General features: G+C 35.9%; 2 protein-coding genes and 1 long non-coding RNA gene across 3 annotated transcripts; 1 reads left to right on the forward strand and 2 right to left on the reverse strand.

Moving 5' to 3' along the window:
* Nucleotides 1-772: 772 nt before the first annotated feature.
* Nucleotides 773-7723, forward strand: LOC136817914 (uncharacterized). The gene is made up of 6 exons (XM_067074255.1): nt 773-1058; nt 1840-2086; nt 2399-2722; nt 4034-4250; nt 5313-6011; nt 6477-7723. The coding sequence occupies exons 1-6, from the start codon at nt 986-988 to the stop codon at nt 7242-7244; spliced, it is 2328 nt and encodes a 775-aa protein (XP_066930356.1). The 5' UTR covers nt 773-985; the 3' UTR covers nt 7245-7723.
* Nucleotides 7724-9667: 1944 nt separating this feature from the next.
* LOC136817817 (uncharacterized) lies at nt 9668-13688 on the reverse strand. Its single transcript, XR_010848158.1, has 4 exons — nt 13525-13688; nt 12077-12240; nt 10640-10698; nt 9668-10157 (listed from the first exon to the last, which is right to left on the reverse strand). It is a non-coding gene; the product is annotated as an uncharacterized lncRNA (long non-coding RNA).
* Nucleotides 13689-14164: 476 nt separating this feature from the next.
* LOC136817913 (heme transporter FLVCR2-like) lies at nt 14165-16050 on the reverse strand. The gene has a single exon (XM_067074254.1). It carries the CDS (start codon nt 15831-15833, stop codon nt 14217-14219), a length of 1617 nt encoding a protein of 538 aa, XP_066930355.1. The 5' UTR covers nt 15834-16050; the 3' UTR covers nt 14165-14216.
* Between the last annotated feature and the right edge of the window lie 1200 nt (nt 16051-17250).

A 17250-nucleotide genomic window follows, 5' to 3' on the forward strand; every position in this document is an offset into this window, starting at 1 on the left:
TTTTGCATATAATCTTTTTTATACATGCTTAGCACCTTGTGCTTTACTAATTCTTCTTTTTTTTAGGCATATACTCTTCTTTTTAGGCATAAATCCCTTAACCCTCAGTAAGCTGAATGCAGGAACTAAGATGTTTAAACAAAATCCACAATGGGCAAAGGTAGTCTAAATAGATTACGACGCCCCTCAAAACAACATCACACATCATCATCTGTATTTTCCCGCCGTTAACTATCCTTCTACTAACGGATGTTAGCATCGTCTAAAGGTGGTGGTATTTTTATACAAGGTAAGTTTCCGCTGAAGAGAAGTTTAAACTTTTATATGTTTATTGAACGCAATCTGCTAGTCTAAGTATGCAGCAGTTAGGAACAGTTAACAACTTTTGCAAATTATCCGTTGTACATGATTTGACGTCAGTGTCATTATTCGAGAACCAAACACTCATAAATAAAAAAACGGAAAGTATCTATTTTTATACACTCAATTTTTTAAATAGTTTGAGAACATAAGAGAATTTCATTTAAATTTTTTACTGATGATGGTGATCGGAAGATTCCGAAACGTGTAAATATATGTTTTAAATTTTATTCAAATAAAATCAAAACGCTTTTGTGCTTAAACTTCACGTTGAAAATATTGTCAAGAGGATTAATCAATTTAAAATAAGTAATACATTTAAAAAATATATAAAGAAGAATGTAAACAGGGCCTTAGGAAGTGGTGTTACCAAGACAATCAATCGATAATTTAAATTGACGTCAAATAAAAATTCGATTTTCGTGAAGTACGGATGTGCACAAAGAAACATAGTAAGAAGAAAAGATTTATTTTGCAACCAATTCCTTCGCACTTTGCAACTAAAGGAGAATAAAAATTTTTACTTTTTACATATTACATAAAAAATTATTTGGATGTTAATACGCTACTACGCTTCATACTTTCGGACACAGTTAAAGCAGAGTTTTTCACCAGACAATAAATAATGAGTCGTTCTGCGAGAGCGCGAAAGAAAAAGGCGAACGAAGCAGAGACGGAGATGGTAGAATTCATAAAAGGTATGTTTTTAAGTTTTAATATATGGTTTACACATTGCGTGATGGTATAGTGGTTGTCATCCTTAACTCCAGCCTTGGATGCCCGAGTTCGATACCTACCGTGTCAGTACGATTCACTTTGCAAGTGAACATACCTTCACCTGGGTCAACCCATTCCATGTAAGGGGAATTGGGTACCATTACTCTGATGCAAGAGTGTGGGTAGACTAGACAGACATTGTGAAGTACCGTGCATAAGGTTCGGCTTCGCATGAGCAACCTTCTACCAGTGTTCGTTCGAGTGACGTGGTATACGCCATGGCTTGACTCCTCACGTTTCTCAGGTTGCAGTGTCTGTCAGCAACGTGATTCTTACTCGGGAGTAAGACCCATCCTGAATGCATTCAGAGGGCACATATCTGTCCATCTATAGTTTAAACATTTGGGTTTTCCGTTGATTCACCGTGCCTCGTGGGAGCTTTCATCATGTCTACAAAAGTACATACGAACTATCAGCCCCAAAGGCGGCGGGCGTTTGATAGAATAGGAGAATTAACAAAAGTTGGTGAGAGGTTGCTTATGAACCGTAGGGCTTTAATCCTACACCTACTTAACTGTAGGCTCACTTTTCCTGCGTGATACCGTTCCAGCCCGACTGATGAGCTTGTCTAGTGCAATCAGTAATATCAAAAAGCGATTTAAAAAAGTAGTTTTATACAGGTTAGTCAATACATATAAAATTCATAGTTCCCGTTAAATACAATTAGCATATTCAAAATCTTTGTATTAATTTTCTCCAAAGGTCAACCCTTAAAAACACGAAATGGTAGCAAAGAGGAGAGGGTATTAACCGAGAAACAAAAACATGAACTACATCGACATGACGTGTACCTTCTTCATGAGAAAGTTTATGAAATGGATTTATTTCGTCAACATTTTTATGAACATAACAAAAAATTTGTTGAGACAATCAAAAAAGATTATACATCGATTGAGTCCTTTCAAGCTACACAACAAATCGAGAAAGCGATGGAACTTATCTTGGAAAGGTATGTCTTTTTTATAATCTTTGAAAAAAGATGTGAAAGAAGCTAACAGTTAAGCTTCTCTTCAATCAATACGGTGTAAGTTTGTTTTTTTAACGGCTGTCAGAGTTTGATGGTGGTCCAAGCTTGGTATTACATCAAATACTAAACTTATTCGTGAATATTTATGACATAATATTTTATACGAAAGCACCCAAAAATGACCGGGTGTTTGCCGCATTTATTTTGATAAAGACTTAGTAATAATGGCAAACGACCGGGCTATTTTGAGTGCTTTCGCATGAAACATCGCGTCATGAATTCCAAATTTTTTAGACATATTGAAGTCGACGACTACATCAAATGCCAAGCATTAGACGTAAAAACAGCTATCAAAGCATTACGTAATGTCTGGACAGCCAATAAACAAATTAACCCAAATGAAATATCACACCTTGGTCAATTATTTCAATTATTATCGAAATTCGAATACTTACGTAGTAAACAACTACAAAAGGAAGAAGAAGAGGATAAAGGGACTCCAGAAAGTGGATTGAAAACAAAAATTGTGGAGCCAAAAAAAAATAAGGCCTTTGTCGATGAAGAAGAAGCAGACACTTCAAAGATGGTAAAGAAGAAATATACCGACGCTTATAAAAGGTATGGGATTTATATATGCGTAGCGAAATACCTGCAAAACTTATGAGGGAGTGCAGACGTTTATGACATATTCCTGATCTTTTGATAAAACAAAGACAATAATTACAGTGTCGTAAAAACCGCTCTCGTTCATAAATTTTGCAGGGTATCTCGCTACGCCTATGCTGATTCACGAAGTACAGTAAACAATCCTTTATTCGATTTTCTATTAAAGTAAATTTTCTAATTCAAGCGCACCAAAACGCGTTAATAATACACTCTTCTCGAGATGCATAAATTTATTGTTGTCCTCGTTTTCAAACAGATTTCATTGCTATGAGATTATACATTTAAACCAATTTAAATTCCCAAAAGCCAAACATTAACTCTAAAACAAAAGTACTTGAAATCAAAATGTCTCATGAGGTGTAAACAACACAATTATCATCGTGAATATGTAATTTTATAGCAATGAAATCTGATTGAAAACGAGGACAACAATGAATTTATGCATCTCGAGAAGAGTGTATTAGGGGAACATTAAATTGGAAGCGCTAAATTGGAGGTAAAAATCTTTATTTGGGTCAGGGTTGTACAATATATAATGCATAGTGTATCCCGGCTCGAACCACCAAAGTAATTTGTCAGTAATTATAAGCAAGACACGCTTGCATTGTGCTGTTGAGCCGGTGCAAAAAATATTTATAAAAGACACTACTACCACGCGTAATAATTAGAATTAAATTGATCTGGCAAAATTTCGGCTGCGCGTTGTGAATAAGAGTAACATTAATTACAAATTTTCGCTAAAAACAGGGTACGTGTTAAATTAGAGTGCGCGTTAAATCAAAGACTTTAGTCTCTTAAACATTTTTCAAAAAAGTCTCTCTAATGGTCACCTTCTCAGCAAAAATAAGCCTCTCTAAGGGCCATTTTTTAGAGGTCCCATCTGCACATACCTCTTATCCGCCAACCTTGAGGTGCCACCCTTAAGGGTGCCTTTCTGAAATTTGGATCTCCCTGTAAAGAAATGAAAGTTGCATGGGCGGCACACACCTCAGCTCACAACCCTAGTACCATCACTGGGTAAATGTTGTTTAGGTGGATCCGATCCGTTTTTATTTGCTATAGACCTAGAAGATCAAATGTTGAGGTTATGAAATCTTCCACTTTGATTATCAGATTAAATCCAATTTGTTGTTTGGAGATTGAACTCACACTTGTTAGTGTTTAAATGACTTGATTGTGACCAATTACACCAGAATTCTCTGAAATGGCTTTCAATAATTTAGGTTCAAATGACTATTTAACAATAATTTTTCTTATCCAAAGATTCAACACATTATGCGATTACATCTCAATGCAAGATGGTCTTATCTTGGAATGTATTGACTTAGTGGAAGGAGCACCTATTGCCATGCCAACACTATCACCAAGGACAATACAGGATGCATCAGATTCATCTCATGCTGCTGGTAACACTGCAATGGATACAGGATCTCAACTTGCAAAAATTGAGTCTGCAAATGTCATATGTCAATTGCAAAAGGTATGTTGATTTTGACTTGAAATTGTACTTTTTGTTAAGCTATCTAGGAGGCGTTTATTAGGCACCTGGGACACTAGGAGTTCTAGCCCCGGGGAGCGGGTACTTAGGCAAAATGGGTGCTAGGTATGTGCGAGCCATGAGGGTTCCTTTTTCACACCCTCGAAAATCGCTCAAAGGATTACAAAACCATTACAAAGCAATTAAGTCTATTCCCATGAGTTCCAAAATTACAAAAACCTTAAATCGATTTCCTCAAAGAATCATAAATTCTTGAAATTTGGACTAAAATTTGAAAATTTCTCCTGAAATTTTGGGTAAATATTCTCTCTAAGGTTGGCAAAAACTACAAACGATGGACAAAATGTTCAAAATTCTGTCTCTTTATATAAGGGTCGATTTTTGATTGGCTCGGGCATATACATACCCGTCATCTCTCAAAGTATCATCCCGCGGGGTTTTAACCTCATCAAGGTTAAACTTGACATGTCCCTATCTGGTTTGAATACGTGGCGTAGTTACTTATCTGATCTTTGGAACTTTCATTTAATACGTTCTAATCCCACTGGTGGTGATATTTCGGAGTCTTTCCAAAGTCACACAATAACTTAAAAGACCTTGGAAAATAAAAGTCTTACAAATCAGAAAGATAAAAAATCCTTTAAAACGAATAATACCATGTTAAGACATTTCGGTGTGTTTTGCTTTGGCCTTTTGTGTTTAAGTGTCTTTTATATGTTTTTGTATATCTACACAAGTTCACACTACACAATATATATATATAGTATCAGAGTATAGAGGCAAATGGTTTGTTTTGGTCCTAATTCGGAATAAGTATTCACAGGCACGACGCAACGGGTACGGAAGCCGCAGTACCAGATTTTCAAAAAAGAAAAACCCATTGTCCGCTTCGTTGGTAAAATTGCTAATCGCTTAAATTTCCTCATTCGCCGTACCAGATATAAAAAGCTTCCGTCGTGCTTGATTCATGAAGTCGGAGAAAGGGTCTTTAATTTAATAAACCAATCTAAATAACATTTAATAATTTTTTTCTTTTCTGCATAGAAGAGTGTTGTTAAATTCAATCTCGACTTGTCCAATGATGAATCACCTCAAAAGTCACGTGAACATGGAATGCACCAATCACGACCCGGCTCCACAAGTCCAGTTCAAGCATCCCTGGGTCCAGTTAAATCAAAACCTAGATTAAAGAAACTTCCTTCAGGAATTCAAAGAAAGGTTTCAACAACGAAGAGTAAGCCAAATTTAACCAGTGCAACATCGATCCATTCTAGAGAATCTACATTGATTAAAAAGAAAGTTTCCACAATTAGATGTAAACCGAATTTAACAGAAACGAAATCAAGAGATTGTGAATCGTTTTCGTCACCAAAGGAAATCTTATCAAAACCTTTACCTAGTAGTGCTCGAAAGTTCACTAAAGATATTCCAAACAATTTGATATCCTCTAAAAGTAATCAAGACGGAATAGCAGGTTCAAGAAGTTCTAAAATTCCAGTTCGAATTTCAACAGTTATCAGTGACAGAGTCATATCACCAAAGGATTCTACGGAGCCAATCTGTCGACCACTATCCTCCCCTGCATTGGAGTTTCATCAAATTCATAACAAAGAATTCTTGAATAAAACAAGAAGAAGTTTATTAGAAATCTCACCGAGCAACGCCAATGCTACCAAGAATGAACTAATGAATGAAACTCCTGGACATGACGCATCTTACATCCCTTTTTTACCAATTTTCAAGGTAAGAACGAAATTTAACTTTGTTTCCAGCCTTCTAATCAAAATTTTCTTTCGTTTCAAAACTTTTCCATCTTTAGAAAACAATGATAGCTTAGTGGGAGCACCTACCAACTGCAAAATTTAACTACAAAAGAAATGTTTATCTCCCACTGTGGGAAGAAGTTCCACCGGGGCTGTGAGATAGGGGTGTGATGAGTAATAGTTATCCAGAACAATCTTTAAAGTAAAACTACAAAGGTTTAAAGAATGGTTGCAAACTTATTGTATCGTACTCTAGACTAAAGCTTTTTACAGACTAGTGAGTTACCGAGTGAGGCAATTCGGAATACCAAACTTCGAAAAGTGATATCCCAAAGCTATTAAAAAGGGAATGTTCAAATGAGATTGTATCATGTTCTATGAGAATTTTGGCTTGGAGAACAGAATTTATTTATAAATATGTATTTACTTTAAAACATAATTTTAGGGTCCAGCTACATGCCAGACAATTGGAATCTCGAAATTAAAGCCAATTGTAAACCAACAAACTGACTCTCAACTGGAAACCGATTCATTAAAACCATCAGACACATCTGTAGAAGACAGTCAAACAGACAGAAACCCTAAAAAAGTATTCATGGAAAAAATGCCAAGATATGAGAGCATCCATTCCTCAGGTTACGGTTCTAGCTTACCAAAACAACGACCTGTGTTACCAAAAATCCCTCATACTGGTAACACAGAAAACCAACTTGAAGAGCCGGCTTACAACCATGCCCCACTCCGTGGCATTTTAAAACAATCAAAAATCAGTAAAGATGTTTTACAGTTATCGGACCCAACAGTTCGGCCACGTCGTGCTTCGACAGTTCATCGCCAGGTTATACAACCTAATATTGTCTCAATGGCACCACCTACACATTCATATCAACCTAACAAGAAATTGACAAAATTACCACAAATCCCTCGCCGTCTTAAAGGTGTTGCAATTGGTACGCCCCCAAAGATCCCGCACCCGCCATCAGATCCAAAACCTAAGAGGCAAGGATCAAACCACCGGCGTGACATTCAAGCGTCAAACACGCGTCTTGGGCCGATACAATCGTCAACTATCTCACGCGGTTCATTACACCCATCCGTCCGCCCGAAAGGTTTTCACCCTCCAACACAGTCCGACCCACAACGTTTTGGGGCCTTAAAAGACGGCTTCCAACACAACATCACCTACTTCCATAACCCTCGTAATTTTCAATAAGTTTTGTTTTTAACATGTTAGGATCTATAAGCTATAAATTTATTTTTGAAACTTAAAATAGTCTTTTCCCACTCATTAAAAATCTATTTTTTCTGTAAACAATATCTGAGTCAACAACAAAAACAGCTTCTAGATCCTAACTATAATTAGGTGTATGTTAAGGAAGAATAAATCGATTTTCTGGCTCAGAACGAAGGATTAAGCCAATAAATGATTAAGAGCCCCATGAAATTAAGGGCGTATCTAAAAGAAGGATTTCTACAAGGGTACCCAGGAGGAGAATATTGTGAGTATAGATATAACATCATAAATCAGCCCTCGTGTTACTCACGCCCGTTCTGGTTCCTACCCTGGGTGTTTTGTATGTTAATATTTTCTTAGAAGCATGTCAAAAGAGAATCGACTCTTTCAACCTTATGTATATATACCATACTGTATAAAATTTCATCTATTTTTTTTCATTGTAAATAAAATTCTTAAAAGAAAATCATATTGTCCTCCCTGTTCATTGCGTACAGTACTACTAGTTTACTATACTTATCCTAAAGTCCATTCGCATATAGCCCGTTTTCCATTCGGTGGAAATTCCGCTCGCAAAATGTTTTCCGCGCGGAAAACTGACATTATTTTCCATTTTCCGCGCGTGGGCACTAAATCTTGTTTTGCTTGCTATTTTTGAAACAACACTCCAATTACAACAAATTATATACAATTGAATTCCAAAGATTTTTGGAAATGATACGAAAAATGATTTTTTATCCTTTGATGCTATAAGCTTCATTTTTGGTATTGCGGTTCTTTGTCTTTGTCTTTGCCACAATGAGGTCTATGGTGTGGTTACACTGCTGACAGTGACAAGCCACCTTATTTGAGCTGTGTTTAATTGCGTATACATTCTATAAAATAAGTGATTTCGAATACTATGAGAATTTTATGATTATGAGAAGGTTTGAAAGCCGGTCTCCACTTCCGCGAGAAATGGGCGACAGTTTTTTTCTTTCTTCTTTTTCTCTTGCCTGAAGAAAAGATTGCGTCATAAAAAAGTTTCGCGCGAACAAAAAAAAGTTGAAGGAAGTTCTACCTTTTTCATCCGTTACGCCAAATTCGACCAATGGAATTGCTTCATTTTTCAACCGACCAATGACCTTACAAAAGTGTCAAAAAGTTGTCGCTCATGTCGCGTGAAAGTGGAGACCGGCCTTGAATTTAGGGAGAGTTGAGCATATCAGTTGTATGATGAAAATCTTGTTAGGGTCGAGACACAAGTTTAATCTGTCAAAAAACCTAAAAGTAAAATATCAACTCATAAATTTTTAACCATACAATACAACCTTTTTGTATTGTCAATGAATGATGAATTAAAACCAGGAGGTGTATTTTGCAACGTGGTGAAAGAAATGAACGAATCTGGTATTTTAGCTTTAGTTATTTACAAAGAAAGTTTACATCAATTGGCTTCATGACTAACGTTTTTTATATATACACCCCTGTGTCACACTGAAAACTTTGGCCAAAATATCGTCCCCGGTGGGAAAAATACCCCACAATTTCAGCCCCACTGGGAAATCGACTTTTGTTTTTATCCCCATCCAAAGTTCAATGTAAAAATTGCACCCCAAAACCATCCCACTGGATTTTTCGACTTAGGAACAATATTAATTTTATCCTCATAGGGATTTCACCAGGGCTGTGAGACAAGGGTGTATATACGGACTGTATACGAATGACCAATTTCAGTACATGTATGAAGAACTCTAAGAGAAGCTACAATCGTGGTCGAAATATATCGAGAATTCCAGTTATTTTAACGTTTTTCAAGATTTAAAGTTCCAGCAAAAATTCAATTTTGGGCTATCTCTTTAAATTAATCGAATTTTTCAATTTGGGATGGATTGGCAGACTTCCAGGCTACATACATTACTGAGCCTTATTTAACTATATTTGAACATTTGGAACCTTCTCAGATCCTAAGTCCTAAGTCTAGCGTTAAAACTCAAAGTTGAAACTCTACCCTTCGAGCCTACTTTAGAGCACTTACAAATCGATTGTGGTTTCAAAACTTCCTGGAGAATTTCCCTTTTTTCTTAAATATTATGACCTTGATTGTAGATTGTCCCAAATATTCAATTTATCAATAGAAAATGTAAAATACCCATTTTTGTTGTAAGGTGATACAATCAACTCTCCATAATTCGAACCCGGGGAACACAAATGTTCGAGTTATGGAAATTTCGAGTTATGGAGTAAGATTTATTAAGTAGTATTAACCAAAGGGACCATAAATATTGTTGAGTTAAGATAATATTCGAGTTATACAGGTTTGAGTTTAGACTAGCAAGCGTCTGTCTTTCCTTGGACACAGGAACGCAGATAGTGCTTATATAAAGAGTTCTTATAAAAAAATAGAAATTTCCGCGGGAGAGTGGTTTGGAAAGACATTGTATTCAGTGAACATAGACACAGAGCCCATTGCAAGCTTAAGCTGCAACGAAATACAACGACGTGGTTTACTAGTCTAGTTTGAGTTAAATCGTATCAAAATTCCAAAGTCTTTTATAGGGTCGCACCAAAAGTTCTGTTATGGATTAAAAGAATTCTCTCTTCTTATTGGCTGTAACAAAGATTGTTTGACATGGAGGTGTGTTAGATTTCCACTTTCCACAAATACTGCAACCTCGCCATCTGTCCCTTTTACCGGATCATCTGAATAGTATGCCAAACCACTTGTTCGGGAGGATGCCCGACTTAAACTTCTTCGTCCGGCATCTAAGTAAAGAGACCAATTGGATGCTTTATTCTTGCCGTCTTTTTTAAGTTTGCTCTGGTGATTCGGGAACTCTGGAGTGTAGAGTAACCGGGTTGATTGATTCGGGTCTTGGTTTTGTATATCATACGGTATGTCAATTTCATGACCTAAAAATTTGTAACATTTCTAAATGACGTTCATGAAAACTTGTAGGCCTGGAACGAGTGAAATTATACATTAGAAAAACTTGTAAATGTAAAACACCTTTTCGATCGTAGCCGCCAATTAACGCGAGAGCATTTTTTGGCCGTTTTACCACCCTAAAACCGTCCCAGTCTTTTTTTCGCACCTATAAAAAAAGGGCAAAAAAAGGATTGGATCGAGTTTAGGGGGATAACTAAATAATAAAGCACGTGACAGGCCCGTGGCAGGCGGCTTATCACGGTTACAGTCGAAAAGGTGTATTTATCAGAGCATCTTAGCTGACGATTGTCCGTCTATACGGGCGGCATGAAACTTAAAGTTAAAATAATAAATATATATATATATAGTTCTTAAAATCAGATTCTAGTATCGAGAGGCTTACTATAACAAAGAGCTATACAAGGTAACTCTTTGAATAAGGTGAATAAATGCAAGTAATGCTAACCTTCGGATTTTGAATTTTTAGTCGTATCCGATGTTTTTTTCTCCTTCATGTCTCTCCGTCTGTAAATGAACAAAATTTAATGTGAATGTTAATTTTTCAGCACTTTGTTAGCCCAAATCAGACCATAACCCGTATTATAAACCAAAGTCTGGAAGCTTAAAGGTTTTGTTTTTACATAAGTGTTGCCGTTTCATATCAGACACATATTTCATATCAGGACAGTGTCTCCATATTGTTTTAGTATGCTTATATAAGCAAAAAAAATGTTTTCTTTTCCTTTTTTTAACTAATCTTGCGCCACATCCATGTCAATCCAATGTGAAAAAAATTAAAATTGATGAGTAAGCAAACAATATTTCATTAGTTTCTCTTCTGTTAGTATTTTTGTTTTTTTCTAGTTAAGTACCCCTCTTGGGTTTTTGGTTTAAGGTTTAATCCCATAATCAAAAATTGAGTAAAACAAAATAATTTCTCAATGCAAGTTCAAGTTAGAAACAATGGAAAGAACCAAAAGGCTTTCAGTCCGGGTTTTTTTATCACGGACTGTGACCAGACTAGTTACCAAGCGATCTATCTTGATGTGACCAAGGTTTTAGTTCGAATTAATCTATTACATAGGATTCGTGCATCTGTTACACCCTATTTTCTAATTCAATTTGCAGGGGGAAAATGCACAAATCTATCTTTAAGAAAGACATTCAAAAAATTTCTTTTTCGTCATCACCCAACAAACTTTGGGAATTCAAGAATTCTTTTTCACTGTTATGTAAGACTTACTTTTCCATAAAATACTAGAAAACAGCATGTACTAAAAACACGAATGCTATGAAAAGGCTTACAGAGAGATTTGTAAAAAATTATAGAGACTGAAAAGGGAATACCTTTCACAACAATACGAGGGTACTAGGTTTGCAAGATGACAGGTATGTCCGAGCCAAAGTTCCAAAATCGCCCCTTTGAGAGACTGAATTTGACGTTTTTGCAAACCTTTGAGAGACTGTTTTTAGCTCAAAATTTCCAGATTTTATGACCCTTTCACGTAGCCAAGGGGGGGGGCGCAAAATGTGTTTAGGAGAGCAGATTTTTATGAGACAGTAATTATCTTTTTACATTATGAATACATAGTTACAGTTTCATAAAAATTTGCTCTCCTACACAAATTTTGCGCCTACGCTACTGAGGGAGTTGCTATTTCGTAATTTTGGGACCCTTTCAGAGACTCGACTGCTACTTCATAGTTTTCTATACCCCTTTGAGAGACTTTCCAGGGTTTTAAAAAGGGACCCTTATGGCTCGCACCTACCCGGCACCCATTTCCCCATCCCCGGGGAACAACATAATGGGAAGCAGAGAAAGAGAATAAGTAGAACAAGAAAAAACAGTGCTGCCGGTAGACCATGCAAAAACAAAAATTAGATAAGAGTGAAAAAGATATACCTATCCCAACAACATAATAGGTAAAATAGAATGATAATGAGTAGAACAAGGATAAACAATGTTGCCGGCAGACCATACACAAACAAAGGGTCTTTCGCATCAATGTCTTCTATAGTGTCCAGGTCCCGCCTTGAATATCTATTCAATGTTTGATTTGACAAATTCTAAAATTGAAGAAACACATGTCTTTTAACACCACATTAGCCTATTTCATATCATTTCCAATCCAGAATGCCCGCGCGTGCTTTTTACAGAAACGCCGAAATCTATTGCTAGATTACAAAAAATGCAGTCCTCAAAAACAAAGGAACCGCTAAATACAATCTGTCGTCATGATTGCGTTGCGTTCTAGGTGCGTTCTGGATGGGAAATAAGTCGCTTCACTTTTTCTTGCCTGGGAAAGGTTAGTCCTTCGTCCTTTAGACTCAATGATTTGTTCCCTTTAAATTGAATAGAAATGTAACAGATGCAAGAATCCTATGAAACAGGCTAATGAACCATAGATTTATAAAGCCCGAAGGTAGCTAGATGTCGTGCTTTAAGCCATCGCAGGCAAAAAAATTGAACATGGGAAAAAATATTGTTATTATTCTTTTCGAAAACCCACGAAGCTTCTGATTGGTCAAGCGCTGAAATTCTATTGTAATGTCACGCGACCTAGGGAGGATTTCCTACCTAACCACGGCACACTTTTCAGCAAAAGTACGACATCTAACCCTTCAGGCTTCATAAATCTATGTAATGAACAGGGAATTAGGTTTTCCTATGGTACTAATCTAAATATATTTGATTCGCCGGTCAAACAATGGCGTAATTGGAATAATTCCCGATTAAGAAGGAGTAGAGCTCTGAAATTTTCACTGGATATTCGTTTTATTGTTTCTTGTCAGATAAAGGAAAAATCGTCGATTTTTACGATCAAAATTGAATATTTTTCTGATAAATCCAATTAGCTCGCCGTATCGTATGATATTTTTCTGTATTGCTGTCCTAGCAAAATCTTTGCTCTCAACAAATCAAAGGGAAATCTAATCATTTTCTTGAGAGTTTTTGACTATTTTCAGGCAAAATATGGTCAGATTTTTCAAATTTTACACTCTTAGAATGCAGTTTTTCTAATCTTTTCTCATTTCGACCCTTAGAGTGCACTTTGGGAGGCTTGGGAAAAGCGGGAAAGGGACCCTTAAGGGCCGCACGCACGGTAGGTCATTTACCTTGTGTGCCCCCCCCCGGGTCTCGTTTTAAGTATAATTTGATCGCTATAAAGTCTTTTCGCAGAAAGCAATTTTAGAAAAAAACTTGAAGGAAAAAACTTTGTGTGCCAGCTGGGTGCTTAGAAAGACAAAAAAGGATCAGGTTTATGACTCAATATGATTTCTTTCCAAACGACACAATCCTACATAATCCTAAGTCCAAAATAGATTTGATAATAAAAGTATTTTCCTTACCATTATTTGCAGGATTTTCTTATTTTCCTTAGTTCAACTTTTCTAAACTATAAGCTAGTGTACAAGAACCAGTCGTACCTTTCATTCACATCAAAAAATCTATACAAAAAAAAAAATTGATACAAAACTTTACATTTATATTTGTCCTCAGACTGAAAAATTTGTGTATTTGGCTTCAAAAGATTTGTTTACACATTGAGTATTTATCGACTTATTAAAAGATTGACACAATGTAAATGTATCTTTATTTTATTTATTGACGAATTAGCTTAAGTTGCACTTCAAGATTTTGACTTAAATGATTTAAAATCTTGCAGAAAATGAGAGTATGTTAGATAGATTCAACACCTAAAAACGTAGCAAAGGTTAATAAGAATATTGAAATAAAATAAAATAAGCTGTAAGCTTCAACATAATGAATAAAACTTATACCTATTAAAAAACAGCCGTGGGAATATATAACTAATAACATCTTTGCGGCTTCCAAAACCTTTTCCAGAATTTATTAGTCAATAACAACAGCGTTATGATTTTTGGCAAAGTCAAGTCAATCTTTACCTCACTCCCCCCAATTTTAACTGTATCCTGATTTTTTTGTCTCCGTAATAAGGTATTTAAGTGACTTGATCTTAGGGATCTTAGAGGGAAAAAAGTTTCATTTTACAAAACAGCAAAGTCAACCATCTATTGAGTCAGCACTTTTCCTTCAATTCAATACAACATGAACCTTTCGTCCCAGCCTCTTTTCTGCCCAGTCCCTCATCATTCTTATTCGATATGTCTGCACGCCATCTTTTTAATTCCCCTTTCATTAATATAACTGTCACCATACCAACCAAATACAATACAGTCATCAAGTATCCTGCAATATCTGACCTGCCTTTATCAATAATAGCACCACAAATAAAGGTCAGAATAATAGCATACATGTTTCCAAAAAGTAGTAGGATTCCGGAAGTCAACCCTTCCGAGATAGGATATGTAATTTCAGCAGCATGTTCTAGCCCAATGGTCATATATGGGTATGAGAAAAATCCGAAGATGCTGAAACTAACATAGACTAGTATAAAATTTCCACTATAGATCAAAATCAGTGTAAACGTGAGTAAGGATAAACTACAAGCAATGAATGTCCCAATTGATATGAGCTTATAGCGTCGCGTACGATCTAGCCATATTCCAGCTAAAAGAATTCCAATTAATCCTAGAATAACTGATGTGAAACCCATTAATCCGATTTCTTGCTCTTTGCCAGGGAAATGGTTCATACACATTTGGTTCAGAACTGTGTTGTAGGCGCCAAATAAACCAAAATAAATCCCATAAGCTTGGGCTACTAAGTGAAAATTAACATCCTTGACCAGTAATGTGAGTGATGTTTTGAAATTCATATGCTGGTTTTCGTCTGCAATCAATTCAATTTGTTTTCCCTTAGAAATATTCTTATTTTTCTTTTGTTCAAGTTTTCGTTGTTTATTTTGGATGAGCAGGAGTTGAGACATACTCGGTGGTGATTTAGGAAAATCATGAACCAAAACCAGGCAAAGAATGACCATGACTGTACAGAATATAGCTTGAATTAGAAGTGTTTTTAACATTCCATCTCGAACTTCACCATCATAATCTTGAGAGCCTGGGACCATAGTACCACCCATTAAGAATCCAATAGCAACGCCCATCATATTCATTAAAACGCCCAAGGCAGAAGCGGTAGCGCGTTCATTCTCACCAAACCAAATTGCAGCTAACGAGGGCGGTACAAAAAGAATAAAACATTGTGCAAGGGCAGCTGAGGCGTTTCCAAGAAAAACGAAGATAAACCCATCTCTGTTTGTACCAATTAAACGTAAACAACTTCCTAAACCATTGAGTACAGCACCAATCATTATGGTAAACTTGAGTCCCAATCGGTCAAGAGCTAAAGCAGCTAAGAAAACGAAAACATAGAAAAGCATATAGATCATGGATAACCAGTTAACAGCCAAATAATCGACATTATAATACTCTTTAACCACACTGGTGATGGAAGATAAACTGATCCAGATCACTTCATTAGACATAGAAATCAACGAAAAGACAGCTAGTACTATCCAACGTCTCTTGTATAGTTGAAACTCAATGGTTCCTTCAGTCTTTGTGATTTCACAAGGAGTAGCTTTGGATTCTTCAGTCTTGGAAATATCAGGAGTAGCTTTCGGTGTAGTATTTCCACTATCGGAGAGAGAACTTTTCAACGCACTTCTTTCATTGATAGTTTCTGGAGATTCTCCAGATTCATTCTGTTGCTCATTACAATCCTGAATCTCCATTATATTTGAATGTTCTGACGTAACAAAATCTGATTAATGAGTCGAAAGTTTTATATCTATATTTTCGTAGTACTATTCTTGTATTGTAAGCCCTCTTGTATTTTTGGTACTTCAAAAGCCCACAGTTTGAATGCTTCTCTTTTGGTTGCACTTTAATGTTTTTTTCTTGTTGTTTTTGCAGTTTGTCAGTAACCGTCTCTTTAACATCACGTTGAAGTAATTTGACTCTTTCCGTATCAAAAGCTTTCATTTTTTTCACATAGATTTTTAGACTACGTCATATCTTCCTTCGTTTCAAGCGTAAAACTCGTACTCTTCGGGATATGAGATATCTTGATATCTCGGGATATCTTGTTTTCAATATTGAAATTCTCCGGATAAATCGCATGCGCACTGAGGTTTGAATGGAACAATAAAGAGTTTCGAAACCTAAGTCAATCAGCTGAGTGTTTTAAACATTCTTTTATTTGAAATATCTATTAATAAACATCTTTTCTGAAAGTTGTCTATTATTTTTAAACCTATTAATAAGCCATTCCCGGTGGGGATAACTAATGGCCGCCTATAGACCAAGAGTAAGGCCTAAAATCCTGGAGCTGTCTATTGTGTAGACTAATAGATTTTTGAATATTTTTGTTTCCAATACAATAAAACGATTTATAACGTTTAGTGTACTTGTCAAAATAGCATACACAAACTTGATTTTGTGCTTAGCCCTTCATAACAAATAAACATATCTACATATGAAGACTAAATTTTTTAAATGGTAAATTTTTTTCTGTTTGCAAATGGTCAAGTAAATTTCACTGCTCCAAAAATCATGAATGCTTTTTGGATCGAATGTTTACAAAATTTCTGAGATTTTATAAGTTTAAGCATACTCGAGCCTGACCGAGGGGCAGACAAAAAATGCTTATAAATAAACATGTATATGACGACGAATAATTATGAGAGAATCTATGATGATAATTTAAACAAACGTAACGAGATCGTATATATATGACTTTCTGGTTAAAATGTCACTCAAAAATACATAAAAAATGTCGGAGCCAAAAGGGTAAAAAGGGCTTCATGATCTGATGGCATGGTAACAAGAGAGAAAAATCAACTCTATCAAGGTATTCCATATACTGTATATTTTTGACAGGTTGGGAAAAAACGTGAATATGTTGAGAAGACTTGAGAACACCCCTGTCTCAAAGCCCCTTTGGATTAGCTTTCTACATTGGGTGTACATAGCACTACTTCGCCACATATCATTAACCGGTCACGCCCATTCATCTTTTCCTTTTTTTAATAATTCATGAAAATTTCTACCAAAATTCAAATTTGTTGTTCTCAGGTTAAAACATCAAGTGCAGGTTGTTTCTTAGTGCACTTTTTTTTTATCGAAAATTTTGAATGGGGGTGAAAAAGA

Source organism: Clytia hemisphaerica, unplaced genomic scaffold, assembly GCF_902728285.1.
Source record: "Clytia hemisphaerica strain Z4C2 unplaced genomic scaffold, Clytia hemisphaerica genome assembly, whole genome shotgun sequence".
NCBI lineage: Eukaryota > Metazoa > Cnidaria > Hydrozoa > Leptothecata > Clytiidae > Clytia > Clytia hemisphaerica.

What these genes read in the sequence shown, in the direction of transcription:
- LOC136817913 (XM_067074254.1), bottom strand. Translation starts at nt 15,833, where the DNA reads ATGGAGATTCAGGATTGTAATGAGCAACAGAATGAATCTGGAGAATCT.
- LOC136817914 (XM_067074255.1), top strand. Translation starts at nt 986, where the DNA reads ATGAGTCGTTCTGCGAGAGCGCGAAAGAAAAAGGCGAACGAAGCAGAG. An exon ending in TATACCGACGCTTATAAAAG is followed by an intron (nt 2,723 to 4,033) that starts GTATGGGATTTA and finishes TCTTATCCAAAG; the next exon opens with ATTCAACACATTATGCGATT. An exon ending in CTTTTTTACCAATTTTCAAG is followed by an intron (nt 6,012 to 6,476) that starts GTAAGAACGAAA and finishes ACATAATTTTAG; the next exon opens with GGTCCAGCTACATGCCAGAC.